The sequence below is a fragment of the Lampris incognitus genome, chromosome 17 (assembly GCF_029633865.1).
Source record: "Lampris incognitus isolate fLamInc1 chromosome 17, fLamInc1.hap2, whole genome shotgun sequence".
Lineage (NCBI taxonomy): Eukaryota > Metazoa > Chordata > Actinopteri > Lampriformes > Lampridae > Lampris > Lampris incognitus.
The window spans coordinates 10,897,926-10,922,748 of record NC_079227.1 but is presented as its reverse complement, the minus strand read 5'-3'; the positions used below and the strand labels follow the sequence as shown (position 1 = coordinate 10,922,748).

The window sequence follows — 24,823 nt, the reverse complement described above, 5'->3', positions numbered from 1 at the left end:
GAGGAAGGCGGCTTGGGGTTAACCGACTGTTTAAGAGGCATCTGGCACGCCACTGCGACCAGGTCCAAACTAATTTAACCTTCCCTTAACAAAGGTAGCAAAGTGCAAACTAGGGGGAAAACATTCCAAAAAAATTTTTTTTCCATTGACCAAAAAAAAAAAAAAAAAAAACCACACTGGAGGAAAGATTGACTTCTTTTACTGCAGGTATATTATTGTATTTCCACATATAAGACACATCCTGTATTTTACTCCACTTATATATTCTTACTGGACCGCATCATAAAACACATTCACAACAACACAGATATTCACTGCTGAGGGACGCAGAGAGCCGCCAACAGCCACCGTGCAGTTTTGGACTAATTTTGATACTGTCACATGACTTGGGGACGGATAGATGAACAGAACAGACAGAGAGAGAGAGAGCGAGAGAGAGAGAGAGAGAGAGAGAGATGAACACACTGCACTGATCTTTACTGGTGATTGTAAACAAAAAAAACCTTAATATTTGTTCTTCATTTGCCACACCATCATTCAAACGACCAACTGTATAAATACATATACACACATGGGGAGTGGGCTGGGGTTAAGGTTGCAGGCTTTACAAAAGAGCTGAGCTGCTTAGGGAACTGGCGCACAATAACAGTAAAATTCAGCACCGACCAATACACTATTTTATACACACATACACACACGCGCACACACTCACACCGATTACACAGCACCACACTAACTTATCACCTGACGGAGCTGAAAGATATGTACAATAAGTCATCAAGAGGAAAACTGACAATTAGGCTTGATCCAAAGAACCTAACGTGCCCCGGCACAACCCGCCTTACTGCATCTCAGACATGGTACACCCACATTGAGAAAACACAGAAACACTGTTCACTACACCAACACGGTAGTTTTACAAAGTTAACCCTAGTGAGCCTTGCTCCCCCAGCATGGCTGAGTTTGTTTTTGCTGTTGTTGAAATGACTGCATCCTTATCTCTCGTGAAAAACAGCACTAGCTGATTACAATGTTGGCGACCAGCAGACTCCACATACGAAGGAGCCTTAAAGTTTCAGAACGGTCTCAGCACAGAACATGAAAACATCACATCTGAATAGATATGTTTAACAAAAAAGAAAAAAAAAGAGGGAAAAAAAAGTCTAGATTACTCACCATAGGCTTTAACTATAGCATATTCTGACATATGCAGTTTTCTATCATATAACAGGACCCTCTAAATGAGGGGTAAACAAAAATTAGCAATACAATGCAATTAAAAAAATAATACAAAAAAAACAAAACAAAAAAGAAAACATTCATGATGAGATTTTCAAATTATAGTGACCATATTAATAAATAAAAATATTCAATATTTAACAAAATTTAACAAATTTGCTGGACGGAAGCAGTTTTGTTTGCATATCCCCGGATTGCTCCTCAAAACACCTCCATGGACGTTTTATGTGCAAGTATGTCTGTGGATAACTCGATGTTTGGATACTGATTGTTTTCATGCGTGCATGTATCTATGCTTCATGCGAGCGTGAATGCATGTATGTGACAGTAACTGCAATACATGTTAGTGTGCATGTCTATGGGCATGTTTGATTATGTTGCCATGGTGTCCTGGAAGCCCCACACCTCCAGCAGAGAGATCTGGAAGCTCTCGGCGCACAGCGGCGGGTTGTCGAAGGTGGTGCAGCGGCCTGTGCGTCCGTGGTTCAGCTCCGAGTCGATGTAGAGAGCGTTGCCCTCACCTCCCCCTGACCAGAAAGAGAAACAGCGTGAGTTAACTTTATACGTGAGGTCATATTAGTAATTACCCCTTATATAGAGATCCATAATTCTTTCTACTTTTATAAAAAAAAAAAATCCACCGCTTTCATAGATGTAACATTTCTTTAGATTCTGCACACACCCTTTGTTCCTACAGACATTGACATTAACCAACACTTACAAGATATACACACACAGAAACCCTTTTTCTCAATATAAAAATATAACACTACATTTATAGCTATACTGATGGCTGCCTGATTGTGTAGACAACCATCAGTCTAAAGTGATGGATGAGGGCGGATGAGAAGAGGCCTACAATTTCTCCTGTTGATTCACCGGATGGTCTGACACCATCACCAGTCTCCCAGCAAACAAACAAGGTTTTCTCATCAGTGTTCTGCTGAAAGCAGTTCAGATTTCTGTTTTTCTGTACAAGTTTGCGGATGACACCACAGTCGTGGGCCGTATCACCAACAATGACGAGACGGCCTACAGGGACGAGATTCAGCACCTCGCATCATGGTGCACCACCAACAATCTTGTCCTCAATGGATTTCAGGAGGTCTAGAAGCTGCAGCCACTCCCCCATACACATCAATGGGATGGAAGTGGAATGTGTCTCCAGCTTTAAATTCCTTGGAGTCCACATCAGCGAGGACCTCTCCTGGCCATTAAACACCCAGGCCCTTGTGAAAAAGGCCCAACAACATCTGCATTTTCTGAGGAGCGCCCGTCTATCCCCCAAAATTCTCACCAACTCCTACCACTGCACCATAGAGAGCATCCTGACCAGCTGCATCTCAGTGTGGTACGGCAACTGCACCTCAGTAGACCTGAAAGCTCTGCAGCGGGTCATCAAGGCGGCCCAGCATATCACCGGTACCCAGCTCTCAGCCATAAAGGACATTTATCACAAACGCTGCCTTCGAAGGGGTCTCAGGATCAGCAGAGATCCCAACCACCCCAACCATGGACTGTTCTCCCCCTGTGCTCTGGGAGGTGCTACAGGAGCCTCAGAGCCCGCACTACCAGGCTCAAAAACAGCTTCTTTCCACAAGCTGTTGCCCACCTGATCCTGGCTACCCACTGAAGGTCTGTAAATATGTTTATACTTGTGCTTTTTTTCTTTTCTTTTTTTTACTTTATCTTTAGCTTTTAGTCTTTATCTGTATGTATCTTATACTATGTTTGCTATGTTTGTCTGTCTTGCACTGTTCGGTGAAGCCGCAGCCCTCATTTCGTTTTACACATGTGCCTGCACATTGTTTTTAATGACAATAAATTGAATTGAATTCAACTACAGTTTATTATGGACAATAACCTGCATGGTGGGCTGGTCTCTAAGTGAGGGGTGAAATAAAACCAGCAATATAGACCAGTCAGAGAATGTGTGGTTTACATTTACAACTGGCCAATGAGGAACACTGATCTCTGTAACATTCTAAGAATTTCTTAGCTGAAGTAAGCACACTTTGAGACTGAGATCACAGATTTTGTGACACTTGTGGCCAGACGGACGACACTCATCTCTTGCAGGCAGTTTTTTTTTTTACACAGAAAACTGAGCAAAAACAGAAAGTAATTCTCAGCATTTTAAGAACAAGTCTAAAACTGTCCTCATTTTTAACATTCTGAAAGAGATTGATGAGGCTCAAACAGAAATCCTGCCCACGAGGTCGAAAACAGAAAGGCAGCTTGTATGTAGGGGCAAGTTAAGGATGAGCTATGGAAGAGAAGTTCAACATTCATCATTCATCTGACTATATATTCCGTTCCATGTAAACCAATATAGAAGGATTTTTTTTAACACAACCCATGTAAGCAGCTTGATCAGACAATCATATTTGGAATAAGGACCTTAATTGGGTTGTTGTGCACATGAAAAGATAGTCATCAATTATTGACACCCCCCCCCCCAACCCACCCCCACTCACCCACGATAATGGAGTCAAAGTTTCCTGCCATGAACATGGAAGTATTCTTGGAGTTCAGGTTGAAGTGGCGGGCGGACAGGAAGGGCGATAAGTCTCCAGCAGGTCTCTCTGGCTGCAGCAGGTTGTTAGTGTCCATGTTCGGGGCCTCGGAGGCGGACACATCCTCTGAGCCCGGGTCCTTGATGGCGGAGGCTAGCTCTGGATGTCGGATCACCACCCACTCATAGCGCTCCATTTCTGGCTTCAGCTGACACGAGAAAACAAAGCAAGTTATCATAACTTAAATAATTACATACCTCAACACCACACTGTAAATTAACTGCATATAGATCCATTTACATTTTTGGAATTAAACACAGATGGACTATTTTCATTTACATATGCAGCGAGTTGAAGAAACACAGTAATAATTCATAGACCCATTGTAAGGATTTTTCCCCCTCCTTGTGCGCCCCTATTGTACTTGGCCAATTATCTCACTCTTCAGAGCCATCCCAGTCACTGCTCCACCCCCTCTGCCGATCCGGGGAGGGCTGCAGACTACAACATGCCTCCTTCAATACACGTGGAGTCGCCAGCCGCTTCTTTTCACCCGACAGTGAGGAGTTTCTCCAGGGGGACGTAGCGCGTGGGAGGATCATGCTATTCTCCCCAGTTCCCCCTTCTCCCCTGAACAGACGCCCCGACCGACCAGAGGAGGCGCTAGTGCAGCGACCAGGACACATACCCACATCCGGCTTCCCACCTGCAGACACGGACAATTGTGTCTGTAGGGACACCCAACCAAGCCGGAGGTAACATGGAGATTCGAACTGACGATCCCCAAGTTGGTAGGCAACGGAACCGTTACACTACCCGGATACCCCCATTCTAAGGATTTTAATTCACTCAACAATACCAACCCTAATTCTAACATTTCAGTCCATAACCTTGCACTCATCCATAAGGAGACTGTTGAACTTATGGACTGCTTTAGGTACTTTGGACTCACTCTGGACAATAAACTTTATTTTGACCAACACATCATCTCATCTCATCATCAGCGCTTCTCCAGGGTTGGGTCGCAGTGGCAGCAAGCTAAGTAGGGCACTCTAGATGTCCCATATCCCCAGCAACGCCCTCCAGCTCCTCCTGGGGGATCCCAAGGGGTTCCTAGTTCAGATTGGACTTGGACATGTAGTTCCTCCAGCGAGTTCTGGGTCTACCACAGGGTCTCCTCCCAGTTGGATGTGCCCGAAAAACCTACAAAGGAGGCGCCCAGGAGGCATCCTAATCAGATGTCTGAACCACCTCAACTGGCTCCTTTCAACTTGAAGGAGCAGTGGCTCTACTCCGAGCCCCCTCCAGATGTCCTTGCTCCTCTCCCTGTCTCTAAGGCTGAGCTCAGACACCCTATGAAGGAAACTGATTTCAGCCGCTTGTATCTGCGATCTCACCCTTTTGGTCACTACCCAAAGCTCATAACCATAGGTGAGGGTTGGAACAAAGACTGACTGGTAAATTGAGAGCTTTGCCTTCTGGCTCAGCTCCCTCTTCACCACAACGGTCCGGTACAACGTCCGCATTACTGCTGATGCTGCACCAATCCGCCTGTCAATCTCCCTCTCCATCCTACCCTCACTCGTGAACAAGACCCCAAGATACTTGAACTCCTTCACTTGAGACAACAACTCATCCCCAACCCAGAGGGAGCAATCCACCATTTTCCGGTAGAGAACCATGGCCTCAGACTTGGAGGTGCTGACTCTCATCCCGGCCATTTCACACTCAGCTGCAACCCACCCCAGTGCATGCTGGAGGTCACATTCTGATGAAGCCAACAAAACCACATCATCTGTGAAGAGCAGAGATGCAATTCTGAGGTTCCCAAAATGGACACACTCCTCACCTGGGTTGCACCTTGAGATCCTGTCCATGAATATCACAAACAGAATTCGAGACAAGGGACAACCTTGGTGGAGTCTGACACCTGCCGAAGACGTGTTTGACTTTGTGCTGAGAATGCGTCCACAGCTCTCACTTTGGTTATACAAGGACTGGATGGCTTGTAGCAACTGCCCTGGTATCCCATACTCCCGCAGTACCCCCACAGAGTGCTCCGGAGTACATGGTTGTAAGCCTTCTCAAAGTCCACAAAACACATGTAGACTGGCTGGTCAAACTCCCATGCCTTCCTCAGCACTTCCGCAAGGGTAAAGAGTTGGTCCGTTGTTCCACAGCCAGGACAGAATCCGCATTGTTCCTCCTGGATCTGAGGTTTGACAATTGGTCAGAGCCTCCTTTCTTAGCACCCTAGAGGAGACTTTCCCAGGGAGGCTAAGCAATGTGATGCCCCGATAATTTGGAGCATACCCTCCAGTCAACACATCACTGACATCCACAAACACTACCAACATAGTCTCTGTCTTTCGTAAACTCAAGGTGTTCACTTTCTCTTACTTCTGTACAAAAGTATATTTCAGCCCATACTACTTTACGGCTCCCCGTTTCGTCACCATTTTACAAGACGTCAATAGGAACTGGCTCGTCCACATCTCACTCCGTGCATCTAAACTATTTGGCCTTCCCACTCCCAATCTACCAGACCACAATAGCAAAGCCACAACACACAGAGCACCAACCATCACCCAGAATTCCCCTCAGCCCTTCACCCATTTTTCACCTGCTTCCATCTGGTCTCAGGCTCAGGTTCCTCAACTGGAGACAGGCCGCTTTAGAAGGAGCTTTGTTCCTTCTGCCATTTACATTCTAATCTCACTGAACCTCTAAAATCTTGTGTTAATGTACTGTTGTCTCCCTGTTCTCCAAGTATGTTGTGTGGTATGTATAGTATGTGTACATGTAGTTACTGTATGTCAGACTCTGTACAAAAGGTGAAAACAAACCTCTTGTATCTATCTATCCATCTATCTATCTATCTAGCAGTGTTGAGAAAATGCACTGAATATGAAATCAATAAAAGCCTTTACCGAACTTTCCACCGAATAGATTATATACATCAATCTTTTCACCAGATCTAGCCCCACGTTATGGGCATGTCTATTTTTTACACTACAGGTTTATTTTGACAAGTTGACAGAAAACCAAACACTGGAGGTGACCATGTGAAATGTAAAAACACTACATCCAATACACACAGACGGCGTACAGCGATGGCACATTTATTTCATGAAATGCATCTCATAACAGCCCTATAATGGGAGTCAAATGTCAACTTGACATTTACACAGATGTGTAACTGAGAAACGATAGTAGCAAATATGTGCTTTGTGGGCTGGAGACCCAAGTCATGCAGCTGCATAATGGTATATACATGACAGTGGCGCTTTGCTAGTGCCATAAATAAAGTACATAGGCTGGGCTTTGCAAGATTTAAAGCTAGTTTATGGTGAAAAGTGTTGTTGTTATTTCTGATTGCCCCCCCCCCAAAAAAGCACAAACATTTGTTATTTCCTTTGGTTTTTAGTAAACATAGGAAACAGCTGTGTGCAATGAAACGTGTGTTTTAAGTTAATCTTTTCTCCTGCCAATAAAGCGAGAAAAAGCACACTGTTAAGGAGCACCTAACTGTATCATTTGTGTTGATACGAAATCCCTAGCCATGACCTTTCACATTTAAAAATAACAGGAAGTAGCTTCTGCTGCTTGCCACTGTGGGGTTGAATGAAAACAAAGAAAAAGGCTTTTCTCCCAGATAACTTGACAACGTCAGACCTTTCCAGAGTAAATCCAATTTCTCTGTGGGGATAAACCAGATAAGATTACCCTTATTTAATCTTATCCAAATAAAATCAAAAACCTGAAGCCATCCATTTTGTTTTTTGAGGTGAAAGATGTGCACACTATCAAGTTATCTCTCCCTCCCTGAACATCTGACATCTTCCAGTTCCTCCTCTCCATCTCTGCACCTCTCCGTCTGTCTGCTGGTGTAAGATGAGGAATGTGAGATACTACTGGTCCAACATGCTCAGGTTACAAGAATTTCTAATCTGTGTGTGTGTGTGTGTGTGTGTGTGTGTGTGTGATGCCATGTTCTACTGAGCAGCTTCGGAGAATGCACAGCTGCTCATCAAAGCAGATAGCACGATTAATAATTCATGCAGGTGGCATCAGAAACTCAAGTCTATTGGCTATAGCTCCACCGGGTATTAAAATAACTAATGTTACATGACACTTTCCATCAAATCTCAGAAAGGTGTCCATTTTTCCAGAGGAAGAACAACCTCTGACGCAACTGGTGAACTTTGACCTGACGGAGGGGCTTTTCCCACTGGGGGTAGACAGCTCAGAGGAAGAGGAAGTGGCTCTCACTTTGTCTGGGGAGCATGACTGTCATATGGGACCTGACATTACAGACCACAGTCTACTCTGATATAGTAAAATCCGTACCATTAATAACTAAGTGTAATATAATGTTGATAAAATCAGCTGCTTTGGTGGTCTGTTGCAGACTGGTTTTATGGTTAACAGTGGTGGGCACGTGCTGCCTGTGCCCGAGACCAAGCTTTAATGAGGAGGAATTCACACATGTATTGTATTTATTTGGAGACCAGAGGATAAAGTGATGTTCAGATACTGAGTGATCTGTCTTCTAAATCAAAGACAATCCTCAGCTGACAAGGGTGGGAGCCAGCGAGGCCATATGGAGCCCAGTCAATGCCACTGAAAATTCAGAAGAAAGAGTGTTGGTACCACCCCCTGGTGGCCATATTGAGTCACAGCTCAAAAAAAAGAAAAAAAAACTTTTCCATTGACAAATGGATCAAGTACAGATTTTTGCACATTCACAAAACAAACTTGGTGATGACAGATGGCCCTTCCTAAATACACCAAAAGGATTGTGAGAGTCCTGTGAAAACGGTCAGCATTAAGTATGAAGCTCTGTCTTCATAATTATTCAACTTTCATATCATCATATGCATGCTCAACAACCCAGGTAAGGAAATCCCAGACAGCTGGATCGGTTCATCCGGACACAAGGTGTAGTGGGAGGAACGTTTCCTCATTAACCTAAGGGACTTGTCATTCTCAGCTGACTCCAGGTATCCCCAACTTTATAAACAGCACAGTTGCATAATGACCAAACCGGCAACCCGTTTCATACGCAAATGCCGTGACCATTAATTAGAGTTAAAATGGCCACATGTACTATTCAGAGGATTGGGGAATAGCTGGAATCACAGCATTGTACCAATCACATCATGGACCTGGAAGCAGCACAACTGTGGATGAAAGTTTCAGCCTGCCTCAGCAACACGAAGCCGCTGCCGTCCAACATCACCAGAGACAAGAGGAAAGCTCCCACGACTCTCAGTAAGAAAAATGACATCATCATCATCCTTACAGTGGACAAAAGTAGGTGCACTATTTAATTAAACAAGATAGACAATCAGGAGGAAGTTATGCCATTACTCCGTGACATAAATAATTATGAGGCCCTGAAACAACATCCAGGCAGTGGTTACAAGGTGATAAGCTGTTATAACAGGACAATGCTGTTGACAGAACTTTGTACCACAGATTATACCCGGGGAAGCTACACCTAGTCTGTATGGTTTACCTAAGCTACATAAACAGGATGTGCCATTATGGCCTATTGTTAGTATGATTAACTCAGTGACCTATAACACCTCCAAGTTTCTGGTATCTATTCTTAACCCGTTGGTAGTCAGTAATGAACATCACATTCAGAACACTATGGTTTTTGTGGATAAGGTGAGGGACATCATCATGAAAGGGGATGAAATTATGGTCTCTTTTGATGCTACATCTCTCTTCACATGCGTTTCTGTTGCTGAAGGGGTGGAGGTCGTCCATTTGAAATTACAGGATGACCCCACCCTTAGTAACAGGATTATCCTTAACACTGACCAAGTGTGTCTGCTCCTGAAGCTGTGTCTTCAGTCCACGTACTTCACATACAGGGGGCAGTACTACGTATAGGTCGAAACATGGGTGTGCTATGGGTTCAGTTTCACCTATAGTTGAAAACTTGTATGTGGAGGAAGTAGAAGAGGGCTCTGGTGTTCTATCCAAGGACACCCCCTTGCCACTGGTTCAGATTTGTGGACGACACCTGGGTTAAAATTAAAACTCAGGATGTACCACATTTCACTGACCACATCAGTTGGTGGGCAACCATATCAAGTTCACCAGGGAGGATGTGAAAAATGACAGGTTAGCCTTCTTAGACTGTGAAACTGCCATTGGTGATGGGGGACATTTGAAAGGTGATGTGTACAGTAAACCAACACATACTGATCAGTACTTAAGGATTGACTCTCATCATCCACTGGAGCATAAACTAGGAGTCATCATGATGCTTTACCACCGAGCTGACAACGTTCCCACCGACATAGTGGCTGGGGAAGGGGAGAAATCCCACACTGAACAGGCCCTGGTTAAGTGTGGTTATTCTAACTGGGTGTTTGTTAAAGCCAGGCAGATGCCCAAACAGTGCACCACTCGATCGAAGGGAGAAGGGGAACCACTTCTTAAGTGTAAACCAGTGGTGATTCAGTATGTGGCAGGAGTGTCAGAACAGTTGAGAAGACTATTTTCCAAACACTGCGTCTCAAGTTACTTTCAAACCCCAAAACATGCTGCGCCAGAAAATTGGTCCACCCCAAGGATCAGGTCCCCTGGCAAAAACGGAGCAATGTAGTGTACGCTGTTAAGTGCCAGGAGGATTGCCGTGACTTGTAGGGGTGTAAGAACATATCAATACACTAGAGTATCGCGAGATTATCTTTTGTGATACTGTATCGATTCTCAAAACCACTATATCGATTTTTAATTGTTTACATGTAAAGGTTCGTGACAAACATTTTGTGTTGTGTGTAACCCCACGACTGCTAGATAACAGTGTTGTAATCTATCTTCAGCCATTTGACTCTTCCACTCCAACACAACAACGTAAACTGAAACAGAAAGTAACATAAGCACAAAGAACACAGGCCTATGAAATCACAACATATCGCCTTTCTTACAGTATCGCAATATACAGTGGCTTGTAAAAGTATTCATACCCCTTGAACTTTTCCACATTTTGTCACGTTTCGACCACAAACATACATATATTTTATTGGAATTTTATGTGAAAGACCAACACAAAGTGGCACACAATTGTGAAGTACAAAGAAAATTATACATGATTTAAAAAAATTTTTACAAATAAAAAACTCAAAAATGTGGTGTGCAAAAGTATTCAGCCCCCCTGAGTCAATACTTTGTGGAACCGCCTTTTGCTGCAATTACAGCTGCAAGTCTTTTGGGGTATGTCTCTACCAGCTTTGCACATCTAGAGACTGAAATTTTTGCCCATTCTTCTTTGCAAAACAGCTCAAGCTCAGTCAGATTAGATGGAGAGCGTTTGTGAACGGCAGTTTTCAGATCTTGCCACAGATTCTCAATTGGATTTAGGTCTGGACTTTGACTGGGCCATTCTAACACATGAATATGTTTTGTTTTAAACCAGTCCATTGTAGCCCTGGCTTTATGTTTAGGGTCGTTGTCCTGCTGGAAGGTGAACCTCCGCCCCAGTCTCAAATCTTTTGCAGACTCCAACAGGTTTTCTTCCAAGATTGCCCTGTATTTGGCTCCATCCATCTTCCCATCAACTCTGACCATCTTCCCTGTCCCTGCTGAAGAGAAACACCCCCAGAGCATGATGCTGCCACCACCATGTTTGACAGTGGGGATGGTGTGTTCAGAGTGATGTGCAGTGTTAGTTTTCCGCCACACATAGCGTTTTGCATTTAGGCCAAAAAGTTCAATTTTGGTCTCATCTGACCAGAACACCTTCTTCCACGTTTGCTGTGTCCCCCACATGGCTTCTGGCAAACTGCAAACGGGTCTTCTTATGGTTTTCTTTTAACAATGGCTTTCTTCTTGCCACTCTTCCATAAAGGCCAGATTTGTGCAGTGCACAACCAATAGTTGTCCTGTGGACAGATTCCCCCAGCTGAGCTGTGGATCTCTGCAGTTCGTCCAGAGTCACCATGGGCCTCTTGGCTGCATCTCTGATCAGTGCTCTCCTTGTTCGGCCTGTAAGTTTAGGTGGTTGGCCGTGTCTTGGTAAGTTTGCAGTTGTGCCATACTCTCCATTTCCAGATGATGGATTGAACAGTGCTCCGCGAGATGTTCAAAGCTTGGGAAATCTTTTTATAGCCTAACCCTGCTTTAAACTTCTCCACAACATTATCCCTGGCCTGTCTGGCGTGTTCCTTGGACTTCATGATGCTGTTTGCTCCCCAATATTCTCTTAACAAACCTCTGAGGCCATCACAGAACAGCTGTATTTGTACTGAGATTAGATTACACACAGGTTGACTCTATTTAGTCATTAGGTCAACATTCGATCATTCAGCAATCATCAGGCAACTTCTGAAGGCAATTGGTTGCACTCAGAGAAAAGGGGGCTGAATACTTTTGCACACCGCACTTTTCAGTTTTTTATTTGTAAAATCTTTTTTAAATCATGTATAATTTTCTTTGTACTTCACAATTGTGTGCCACTTTGTGTTGGTCTTTCACATACAATTCCAATAAAATATATTTATGTTTGTGGTCGTAACGTGACAAAATGTGGAAAAGCTCAAGGGGTATGAATACTTTTGCAAGCCACTGTATTGGATTGTAACCCATGTATCATGACACGTATCGTATCGGCAGATTCTCGCCAATGCACAGCCCTAGTGACTTGTACATCAGGGAAACTAAACAGACGCTGGCCAGGAGGATGGCACAACACAGGAAAGCTAACACGTCAGGCCAGGACTCCACAGTCTACACCCATCTACAGGCCAGAGGCCACTCTTTCAAGGATGAGGATGTGCACATGCTTGATAGGGAGGAACGCTGGTTTGAACGGGGAGTAAAAGAGGCCGTCTATGTGAAGAGGGAACGACCATCCCTGAACCGTGGGGGAGCAAAGAGTACATCTGTTGCCATCTTACAATGCTGTGATTGCAGCTATTCCCCAATCCTCTGTGGATAGTACACATGGCCATTGTAACTATAGCTAATTTTTAATGGTCACGGCAATCTGCATATGAAACCAATCGCTGGTTTCGGTCGTTATGCAACTGTATTCTTTATATGGGTGGGGATACCTGCAGTCAGTTGAGACTGATGAAGTCACTTAGATGATGATGAAACGTTTCTCCCACTAAACTTTGTGTCCAGATGAACTGAGCTAAACAAAAATCAGGATCAATAGTAAATGGTTTACTTGTCACTCAAAAAAAAAAAAGAAGCAGTGAAGTGGAATGAAGCTGACCTGACTGACCTAAAACAGCCTTTTGAGCACTGCATTGTTGCAGGAACCAGTCCAAATCTGGGCCAAAACCCAGTAGGGAATAAAAACTTACCCTGAAGACGAAGCATTCCCCTGTGCCAAAGAAGCTCAGTTTGTTGCCTCCCCTCTTGCGCTCCTCCCAGTCAGTGGACAGAAAGGCCCCGCACACCTGAACACACACACACGAAAATCAGAATTTATAACTGGGTATGTTGACACAGTGTGAACAAGATTAAAGAGGTTGGATAACAGAAAGAGAAGAGTCAAAAGGCTGCCAGTCCGTCCGTCCGTCCCTCTCTCTCTCGTCTCTCCGTCCGTCCGTCTCCCTCTCTCTCTCTCTCTCTCTCTCTCTCTCTCTCTCTCTCTCTCTCTCTCTCTCTCTCCTCTCTCTCTCTCTCTCTCTCTCTCTCTCTCTCTCTCTCTCTCTCTCTCTCTCTCTCTCTCTCTCTCTCTCTCTCTCTCTCTCTCTCTCTCTCTCTCTCTCTCTCTCTCTCTCTCTCTCTCTCTCTCTCTCTCTCTCTCTCTCTCTCTCTCTCTCTCTCTCTCTCTCGTACGGCCGATTCACCTGACCTACATGTCTTTAGAATGTGGGAGGAAACCGGAGGAAACCCACACAGAAATGGGGAAAACATACAAACTCCACACAGAGGACGACCCGGGATGACCCCTAAGGTTGGATTACCCTGGGGCTCGAACCCCACACCTTCTTGCTGTGATGCAACCACGCTAACCACTGCGCCACCGTGCCGCTACATTACATTATATTACTACATTAAAGATGTGCAACTTACAAAATATTAACCCAAGCTAGAAAAAAACCCCAAAACAAAACTAACCATCCTTCTGCTTTAACTCAACAATAAGGTGGTCAGCAGCATCAGGTTGGATAAACATCATTCAGCCATAAATGTTCGAGTTGGCTGATTCAGATTATCTTCAAGATGAGCCAGCGGTCACCAGACATAAGACAAGCTGGCTCTGCTTAACTGGCCACTAAATGGTAAGTTACAAGTCAGAAAGTACATGGGAACAAGGCTTACATTAGCTAGCTAAGAAAAACGATAATACTGAACTGCAAGCTGGCTTTACTATTTCCACATTGTTTTAAATACTTGCTTTTCACGCTTCTTGTGTTATTGTAATACTGCATGTTTTATTGTTGAATTTTTTGGCATTTCAAACAGTGCAAGTATTGGTAAGTAGTTGCCTCGCTGGAGCAGTGGTTGTCAAATTGAGGTCTGACAGACCTGATGAATGGGTTAACCAACGACAGCACAACACCTCCATCAAACCTACGGTCCGGTCAATAACTGTGACCCACTTTGATGTCGAGATTTGTTTCAAAATGTATCCCTCAGTAAATATCCATGGCTTCCCACCAAGCCCGTGTGGAATTCCAACATTTAACTGTGATGGACACCTACAAAAATCCTCCTCTGACCAAGCTAATATTCACCGCTGGCTGCAGAATGCTCCTGTTGCTGTAGAGAAGCGGTACCCAACCCAGGCATCTCCCAATTCTTTTTTTTTTCTTTACCCCAATTGTATCTGGCCAATTACCCCACTCTTCCGAGCCGTCCCAGTCGCTGCTCCACCCCCTCTGCCGATCCAGGGAGGGCTGCAGACTACCACCGTAACATGTGGAGTCGCCAGCCGCTTCTTTTCACCTGACAGTGAGGAGTTTCGCCAGGGGGACATAGCACATAGGAGGATCACGCCCTTCCCCTCAGTCCCCCCCCCAACAGGCGCCCCGACCGACCAGAGGAGGCACTAGTGCAGCGACCAGGACACATATCCACGTGTGACATCCCACCTGCAGACAGAGCCAATTGTGTCTGTAGGGACGCCTGACCAAGCCGGAGGTAACACGGGGATTCAAACCAGCGATCCCCATGTTGGTAGGCAATGGAATAGACCACTATGCTACCCGGATGCCCCTGCATCTCCCAATTCTGTCTGATGCCTTAGATTAATTATCTGTCCACACCTATACGTCCAACACAGACCCACCCAAGTCAAAACAGTGGGGGGACAACAGCAAAAACACATTACGCAGAAATCTCATTTGGAATAACTAAAATTGTTCGTGCTTTTGCTGTCTGTACTACGTGTATCCAGTGCACTGTCTCTCATCAGTGATTAAGGAACTAAGTTTCTAGCGGGATTAAAAGATTAACTCGCATGGCTAGATAGCAATTATTAATTTGTGACAATGTGAGAGAAAAAATAAACTGCACTTTTCTTTTCAATTACAGCAGAGGTTCTCAATTACATTTCTGACACGTCAACTTTCTACAAATCTCAGCTATGTAAACAGAAACGATGCTGACAGTGTTACAGCGAGAAGCATCATGATGTCCTGTTTTGGCTGAATCCTATCCTGCAGCACTGGGCTTGCTGGTGTGACTCTCTTCAGGTCATGGTACAAACTGAAGTGTCCCTTCTCAACACACTGAAGCCCTACCAACTCTGGGTGGGTGGAAGAGTAGGAGGAGTTCTATAATTGACCCTAATGGGGATGGAGCCATGGTCAATAGTGTGTGTGTGTGTGTGTGTGTGTGTGTATATGCATCTTACGTCTCCATCAGTGGTTCGGATGAGGAGCAAAGTGGGCTCATAACCTTCACAGTGGGAGTAAAACCTGGAGGAGGAAGAGGAGGGCTGATTTAGCATATTTACCACTAACCAGGACTATTCTCAATCCTGTGGTCCAATAGGCCGAGCAGAGTACTAATGCAATAACCATAAAGTTAGGGTTTCCTCGTATTAAAACATGTGTCCTAATTACTTGAGGCGTACCTGTTGAGGCTGCAGCCGTGGTTGGTGGTGGTAAACAGGAGCTGGGGTTGGCACAGGGCGAAGCGCTCCGGGATCCACGACCAGATGTCCCGCATCTCCTTGGCGCTCACGATCTCTGACGAGAAAGTGTCGGGGTTCAGTGCCAGCTGCACATTCCGCCTGGGGGAATCCAGAGCCGAAGAGGAGGAAGACAGAGAAGAAAATGAAGAGAAGCCAGAAGAGGGGAGGCAGATTGATTAGTGATGCACTTCTGAACAGTAATTCAAAGTAGATGAAGCAACAAAAAAATTAAGGGCATTTATGCAGCTGATTGACCATTGAGCCAATTTAATACCATATCAGTGTTGAGATAAAGAAAAATCAAAACTGTACAATGGGGTCTTTAGGATTACATTACTGCAAACATCGAGAAACTCTTTACAAAAGCAGATAGAAATGGTTTTTTATGAAAAAAGCAGAGAGCTGAGAACAGAGAAGAGATGAGTGGAAATGAAAATAACAGAGTGGAGAACCCACCTAACACTGTGCACGAACCGTGTACACAGGAAGCAGGCAGTAAACACAGGTGTGGAGATGAGAAGAGAGAATGGTGGATGGGAAAAACATGGAAGAACCAGATGAAAAGAAAACAGAAGAACCAAAGATGAGACAAGATACAAAACAGATGTACTTAAAACCTACCAACCCTTCTATGAGGGTGTATAAACCTATAGAGTCTTCTGCAAAGCATGCCAGAAAACTGTGCCAAAAAAGGTTGGACAATTGATATAGCTTTGGTCATTTACTGGCTTTATATACTGTGAACACGTTATCAGTAATATAACTTAACCTAAACTGTCAGCTGTAGCATTCAGGACTACCTCTCATTCTTAGCATGCCACCCTGATTCGGTCTGTATTCTTGGAAGTGTGACATTTATTTATGGTAGCATTTACAGAGGAGCTTGTGCCCAGAGTCTTAATAGTCTAATTTGATGTCAAGTAGATCCACAAAGGATGTAAACGGATCATCTCAACTCTAATATAGGCACTTAAGCTTTGGGTTTGATATATCAGAGTACACAAGCTGAATTTTGATGTAATTCCTAATGCTGATGTTAACTATGGTGGCAGTCCCCTCCATAGTCTAGTCCCTCAGGAGTCAAGAGCATAGCCTGAAATACTTGAGACTCAAGAGGCTGGAGACACCATCTTTCTATTGGGTCATCTGGGATCAAACCTTGGTGTCAGAAGCCGTTGCCCTGCTCTAGCAAACTGTAACCTGCATCTAACCCTGACCTCTGAGGACAATTAGCAAAAAAGGCTATTTCTCTACCCTATCAATAAAGACGTGTTTCAGTTAAACGATCTAAAAGGAGTATTTGGAATGACCCTGACCATGGCAAATCTGTGTTGCTGCCAGCAGAGATGGGCCATTTAAAACAACCAAGATGCAATTTGGTTGTTACCAGGTTTGGTGGATAATGGTAGCCTGTACTTTGGGGTGCCTTTGGCATGAATCCAAATCTCTCACTGTAATCTCCCACCATGACCCATTCTTACATCCTGTATATTTCAACAGCATACTGAAGACCTTACAGCTAGATTCTTGAGCAAGTTTCCTGACCTCCACATATGTATCACCAATAATTACTGTAATATTATATACACATACCTCTTCTGTTTGACAGTGATGCCTTTCTGTTGCAGGGACTTCTCATTGGTGAGCTGGAGCAGAGTGATTTCTTTGCGGCTGAACAGGCGGATGGAAAAGGCTTTGTCCAGCAGTTTGTCAGGGGTGACAGTGGAGCCAATGCCCTTGACGAAGGCCTGGATGTCCCCCTTCACCCTTGCTGAGTCCTGGGGCTGCTGCTGGCCAGCCGGCCTGCCCTGGGCTTTGTGTTTGCGGTAGAACTTGAGGAGGGCCAGCGCCACACGGTACAGAACCTTGTAGCCCTCCACCAGGTAGACATCCAAGACGCGGGCCACGTGGCTGAAGGGGAGGTCACCCAGCACCCAACGCTGCCAGTCGGAGTAGACCTCTAGCACATCATTGGCTGTGGCCACAATCAGCTTGTGGGCCGAGGGACAGTACTTGTTGGCCAGGTCACCGAAGGTCATGCAGCTGGACTCATAAGCCAGGAAGGTCTGGTCTAGCAGCCGCTTGCCAGGCTCGTTGCAGGCCAGCATGCGACTTACGTGCTCAAAACACTGAGCTTCATCGGCACTAAAGTGCAGGAGCAGGGCGGTGACCGCAGGCAGTGCTGGGCAGTGAGAGATGTCTGGGAATTGCCCTGCCAGGCAGGATATGACCCGGTGAGCCGAAGCCACAGCCTCAGACTTCAGGCAGTAGTGCGGCACAGTACTGCCGTCCACAAACTCTGGCAGCGGAATGGCAGAGGAGGGCTTCTTGGTGACTGCATTACCCATGAGGTCCCGGTAGACCTCAGCGTCCGGGGTAACCGTGCGACATGGGATGGCTTTGAACAGCTGCTGGTAAACTTGCGCACGCAGTTTGTGGTTATTGGCCCAGTGGCCTTGCCTGGCCAACTGTTTAAACTCTTTCAGTTCCTTACAGTCCACCTTGGTGGGCCCACTGCTCCTGGCAAGCTCACCCATCTGGTTCCAGTCCACAAAGCTGCCGTAGTCTTCCTCAGCCATGGTGCTGACACTGGTGTAATGTTGGCTGAGGAGAGTGGAAGGAAAGGACAGGGGGAGGGGAGGGGGGGGCTCAGAGGGTATGACTAGCCTTCTGTCCTCCACACAACAGATGAGTTAGTCGTCTTATTTTAACTGCCCATGATAATCACTGGAAAACACACAAAACAAAACAAATCAAAAATATGAGAATCTGTCTTTCAGCAAAAAGCGTTAGACTTACATAGCATTATCCATCAGACTCAAAAGCTAAAAACACACTGGCCCAAGTAGGCCAGCTCCTCTTTACCATCCTCCCAGTTTCAGAAGCATATTTAGCTGGGGTCATAGGTTACTGCTATCAACTAATGCCATCAACTAAGAACTAACAGTTGTGGTTTCATCAAGCTATTATAATGCCAGTTTTGAAGTTGTAAATAAGAAAATTTATGTGGAAACACAAAAACATCAAAATGTCAGTTAAGAGGTAACGAGATAATTACTGAAGAAAATACATCTTTCGAATTTCTCCAATGGCAAGTAACGCCTCTCCGTTTTTCTCTTGACCATTTCTAATGACCAGCTATTGGAAAAGCAACCAATTCCCTTTTGTGCGTCAAAAAAAAAATGTTTAAAAATTTACCTAACATTTGGATGAAACAATGGTTATGGAGAGACAGGTTGAGCAGGGTTTATTCATATGCATTCCCATTGGGTCACAGCTACGACTGTCCAAATCAGAAGGAGCGAGCTGAAAGCTGACCACATTCAGTAAATGAAACAACATTAGCCAATTTCCTCCAATTAGCCGAGATTTCTGGTTTGGTAACAACCTTCTGATGTGAAGAGGAGGCACTGCAGACAGCTGAGCAAACAACTTGGCCGACATGGGGGCACAGCGAGGCTATCGCATGGTAGCATGTGACAACCGCAAAATAACTTCTGAGGATGAACTTTGATGCAGAAATAAGGCTTGGCTTTACAAGACCGAGCTACATAAACTATTGAAGTCACTGTGCGGAGAGTCATAGATGAGAAACTAAGGCCCACAAGAAGATACAGGACATAGCATTCCTCAGAAGTGTGAGTAGATCAAGAAAACAACCAGAGAGTATTGAAAATGGATGTTTTCCAACAGGTCACATGGAGATACCAGCTTGTGTTCATTTCATCCCATCAGCTGATGTGAAGATTAAGATTACATAGTGTGCAGTACGGCGTACAAGTCTTCTATTTAGCGCTTGCCCTTGATTTCCTTAAAGTGTCTAGCTCAATAATCCAGGTAAGGAAATCCCAGAAAGTTGGATCAGTTTATCTGGACAGAAAGTTTGGTGGGAGAAACGTTTCATCGCTCATCTAAGTGACTTCTTCAGTCTCAACTGACTAAAGGTATCCCAACCTTATAAACAATACAGTTACACAATGACCAAAACGAGCAATTGGTTTCACAAGCAAATGCCGTGACCATTAACTAGAGTTACAATGGTCATGTGTACTGTTCACAGAGGATTTGGGAATAGCTGCAATCACAGCATTTTAAAATGGCAATAGATGTGCTTTAGCGCCCAACTTGTATATGGAGGAAGTGGAAAAGAGGGCTTCGATTTCCTATCCAGGGACACCACCTAGCCATTGGTTCAGATATGTGGGTCACACCTGGGTACATACCACATTTCACCGACCACATTAACTCTGTGGACAAGCACATCAAGTTCACCAGGGAGGATGTGAAAAATGACAGATTAGCCTTCCTAGACTATGAAACTGCAATTGGTGACGGGGGACGTTTGATTGTTGATGTTTACTGTAAACCAGGGGAGAAATCCCACATTAAACAGGCCCTGGTTAATTGTGGTTATTCTAACTAGGCGTTTCTCAAAGCCAGGAAGACGGCCAAACAGTGCGAAGAGAGGAGAAAGACAACAGCTGTCTGAGCGTAAACCAGTGGTGATTCTGTATGCTGCGGGAGTGTCAGAACAGTTGAGACACGAATTTATGTGAAATTGGTCCACCCCAAGCCGAGGATCGTGTCCCCCAGCACAGAGCAATATAGTGTACACTGTTAAATGCTGGGAGGATTGCCATGACTTGTATGTACATCAGGGAAACCAAACAAACTCTGGTGAAGCGGATGGCACAGCACAGAAGAGCTACTGCGTCAAGCCAGGCCTCCATGGTCTATATCCAAATACTGGCCAGTGGCCACTCTTTCGAGGATGTGACCAATGGGCTGTGAATAGGGAGTCAAAGAGAACATATATGTTAAGAGGGAACGGCCATCCCTGAACCGAAAAGGGGGGGTAAGAGTACATCTATCGCCATCTTACAACGCTGTGATTGCAGCTATGCCACAGTCCTCTGTGAATAGTACACATGGCCATTGTAACTGTAAGACCCTGTTTACACCTGTAACTAACATGCACCTTGGGTGATCCGATCACAAGTGGGCAGCTCCATGTATGGGTCTTTCGGTTTCGGAATTTAATTTAAAACTCAGGTTTTCCCCTCAGCAACATTCGTAAAGGGCTGGATGTTGTATGTTCAACTACCCCACTAAGTATGCATGCACACACACACGCATGCACGCCACAGAGATTGCTGGTAATTTAGCACAGCGCAGCCTTGTAGTTATGGTGAACGCAGATAAACCATAGCTTGAAGTTCCAGTACAGTTCAAGTACAATTAATTTTCAAAATGCCGCAACTCAATGGACATTTATTTTATCATATTTCTCACGGCGCCGCACAACTGCCGCCATGGGCTATGCATTGCAAATTGAGGTCACTCACTTATGGACTATGTGAGAGGGACGTTTAGTAGGACACGCTCGCAACTCGCATCAGGTACGCCGTAGGTCTGGATGGTTTCATACTTGTTTATTTATCTGAGAGGCTATCTATATATTGCACAGTCCTAATGTGAAGCTGAGCGCGGCTAATGCGAATACAAGTACAGTACAGTTCAAGCACACTTCATTTTCTAAATGCTGCACCTTAATGGATGTTATTTTAATATATTTCATAATTATTTGAGAATATTTATTTTGCTTTACTTTTAAGTAAATCTTACCTTTTTATTACTAGGTTGCAGGTGGTTGCAGCAGTATTGACAGACTGTTTTATTTAAGAAAGACAGAGCCATACCCTATTTTGTTCAGTAAAACCACTGTTTGACTAAAAGAAGAAAAGAAAGAAAAAGAAAAAAAATGTGTTTATGTTTTGTTGGTTTTCCCCTCGCTGTACAGAAAACGTACCGAGCCGTGACTTCAAAACAGGGGTACGTACCGATGCATGATTTTTGTGTACTGTGACACTCCGAGCTCAGACCACATTCAGAGGCAGTCTGGACGGCATATGGTCACATTCTTTTAGCAGTGTGTACGCGAATGTGTCCTGGGCCACACTGAAGGACCGTCTACACAACTGACATCCTCTGAGTACGTGGAAGTACGCGCTCATTCACATACCCTGGCTTTGTCCACAACATCTGGAAATTTCGAAAACCCCATAGAGACATATTACGAGTGCTTCAAACATCTTGGGCGATTTGGCTTGCCTGGAACACACCAAGGAATAGACTACGCACAGGAAGTGCATTGTTGCCTCCCACCGATTAAAAACAACAACGCATTTAGTCTCCGCAAGTGAGACCCAATTACAAGTGGTCACTCAAGACGCATCCTAATGCCAGGTGTGTACTGACGTACTTAGAGTGGTCCCCTTGTGGTCGGACCACCTAAGACGCATGTTAATACTAGGTATAAACAGGGCCTAATTAATGGTCCCTGCATTTGCATATGAAACCGATCGCCGGTTTCAGTCATTATGCAATTGTGCCGTTTATAAGACTGAGGAAACCTGCAGTCAGCAGAGACTGACGAAGTCACTCAGATGAGTGAAGAAATGCTTCTCCTAGTAAGCTTTGTGTCAAGATGAACTGATTCAACATTCTGGGCTTTCCTTTAAGCGTGACTTTTCCCATCCTCCTCAGGATGCAATCAACCACAGGCAGACCGACAACATGAAATGAACCATCTTCAGCGAGAGGCCGCTTTAAAACCACCATGTTAATAAATATTAACTTTGTGAGTAGGTCCTCAGGGTAAAAAAACGACACTCCCACCTCCACCACCACTGCTACTCATCACATGCAAACATAGCAAGTTATTGTGGCCTTAAGGCTGAGGACTGTCCAAGTGCCTCTGAGCAAAGCATTAAACCCATTAGAAATGAACTGAATAAAACCAACTCAACAACATTTCAGTTCAAGTGTTAACACAAGCCGTCTAATGAGTAGCAATGTCCCAGTAATGTTGATATCAACAAGACGGGTTAAGGGGTTGGAGAGTTGTTGCCCCACAGAGAAGAACACCCTGTTAACAAGTGTTGCGGGCAGGGGCCCTTGGTTCACCTTGTGTGCCTGCTCATTAAATTGAGCTACGCTATGGAACCAGTAGAGCGAGGGTCCATACGCTGCCATCCTTGTTAGGAGGAGAGCTTAGTGTTCTTAACTTGCTTATAAAATGTGCTTTGAGGTTTACGCAAGTCTGTAATTAACACAAGAGTCAGCAAGTCTGCTTCAAACAGGAGCAAGTCAAACATTGCCATAATCACTTGTTTGCCGGGGTCAAAGTCAAATGGTGTTGACCTGGTGACAACTGATCACAAGCGACGGCAAATGTTTCAACCTCTTGGCACTGTTATAATGCAATACTTTGCAAACCTTAACACTGCATTCTAAGAAAACAGGCACGTCACGCGGGTCGAAGACACCAAAGGTTTCAAACAAAGAGGACTTCTTAACAAAAGATACCGTATTGGCTCCAGCTGAGAGAAACTGCACCGTAATGCTAAAATGAATTTTGGGGCAATTTCTCCAAATTGTACATGCTCATTTGGACCTAAAGGGTTCGGGGTTAGTGGGTCAGGCTATTGTCAAGGTAGTCAGGCTTGGAAGTGTCATCCTACAGGCTAAACAACTACCTATAATAAGTCAGTGTGTGTGTGTGTGTGGGTCCTTACTCCTCTGTTGGGTAAGCACGACTACCATCAAACCAGGAGTGTGTAGCAGTGGACCGTGCACCTCTGGATGCACGCCTGGCACCGCTACACAGCCAGGCTGAGCAGCATGCCAGTGTGCTTCATGCCAGTGTGCTTCATGCTAGCTCCGCGTCAGGTCAGGTGGAGTCAGACTTGAACTGCACAGCGTTAAGTCACAATCAAGTCCCCGAGGGGTTTTACAATCACGTCACATTCTCCGACAGAGGTCAACGGAATGACTGACGATGTACGACACCCTCTTTCCTTGCACCCTCGATTGGGATGAGGACAGAGATTTAAAAAAAAAAAGAAAAAGGGAAAGGAAGAGGGGAGAGCCATTGCTTATTTAGAGGTGGCAGCAAGACAGCGGGCAGTGAACGCACACACTCGCCACATGGTAACGTGTTTAGAGCTAGCAGTTAACCCACCTTCACTCCCTTTCTCCATTCATGCTGGCCAGGTTTGGGGTTAGCAAACGAGCTAGCCTGCAGCCTCCCAGTCGGCGTTATTTCGTCTGCAGGTCGGACCCAGCCGAGCGGAGCTAGCCGGCTAAACGGCGAAACAAGACGAGGGACGCGGCGATGCAAACATCGGCCGGAGCCGGGCTGGCTTACCAAACGCGCTCCAAGGCTCGTTAATTTGATCCACAGGATTTCCCGGAATTTGTTTTCGCGGCGCGCATTCGGCTTGAATCTGCTGACAGGCAGCGCAAAAGGAGGAGGGAAAAAAAACACGCACACACACACAACCCTCCGAACAGACGTCGGGGCTGCGGAGACCAAGTCCAACCCCGGACGGGCTCCGGGCAGGCTGATGACGGGCGAACACGGAGAACGGCCGCGCCGGGGCTCGGCAGCGCTTACCTGGCTGTGAGACGTCTTCAGATGCGGAGCAGCGGTCATATTGACTGGATGTGGGCATGCGCAGTTGGGCCCTGACGCCGTCACAGTCCACCCCCCCCCCCGATGGAGAGCGCGGCGCAGCGCTGGACTTGAAAAAAACAAAAAGACGACGACGATGATAAACATTATTTGTCTTGCTTCCCACGCACGAAACGCAGCTCGAAGTGCTTTATATCGGAGAGAACCGCACACATTAAGACAAGCGAGAGGGACGCAAGACAACAGAGATGAGACGACGAAGATCACTGTGATGACATCAAATAGAAACAATTAGATAATAAAACCTTTTGAATTCAAACGTAACTCATTAACGGGGAAAACCCATTGTACACCGCCCAAACAATCAAGGCTCCATCCACTCTAGGCTACAGGTTTGCAAAAGGACCAACAACGTCCCACACACTGTGACTTATGTGGACACCCAGTCCGGCACACTGCCGTGACTATGGATTG

At 45.3% G+C, this 24,823-nt stretch overlaps 1 protein-coding gene across 1 annotated transcript; it reads right to left on the bottom strand.

The window, feature by feature from the left end:
* Nucleotides 1-198: 198 nt before the first annotated feature.
* tbc1d24 (TBC1 domain family, member 24) lies at nt 199-24,327 on the bottom strand. The gene is made up of 7 exons (XM_056297722.1): nt 23,897-24,327; nt 17,467-18,600; nt 15,814-15,972; nt 15,592-15,655; nt 13,088-13,183; nt 3,717-3,963; nt 199-1,766 (listed from the first exon to the last, which is right to left on the bottom strand). The coding sequence occupies exons 2-7, from the start codon at nt 18,450-18,452 to the stop codon at nt 1,612-1,614; spliced, it is 1,707 nt and encodes a 568-aa protein (XP_056153697.1). The 5' UTR covers nt 18,453-18,600; nt 23,897-24,327; the 3' UTR covers nt 199-1,611.
* Between the last annotated feature and the right edge of the window lie 496 nt (nt 24,328-24,823).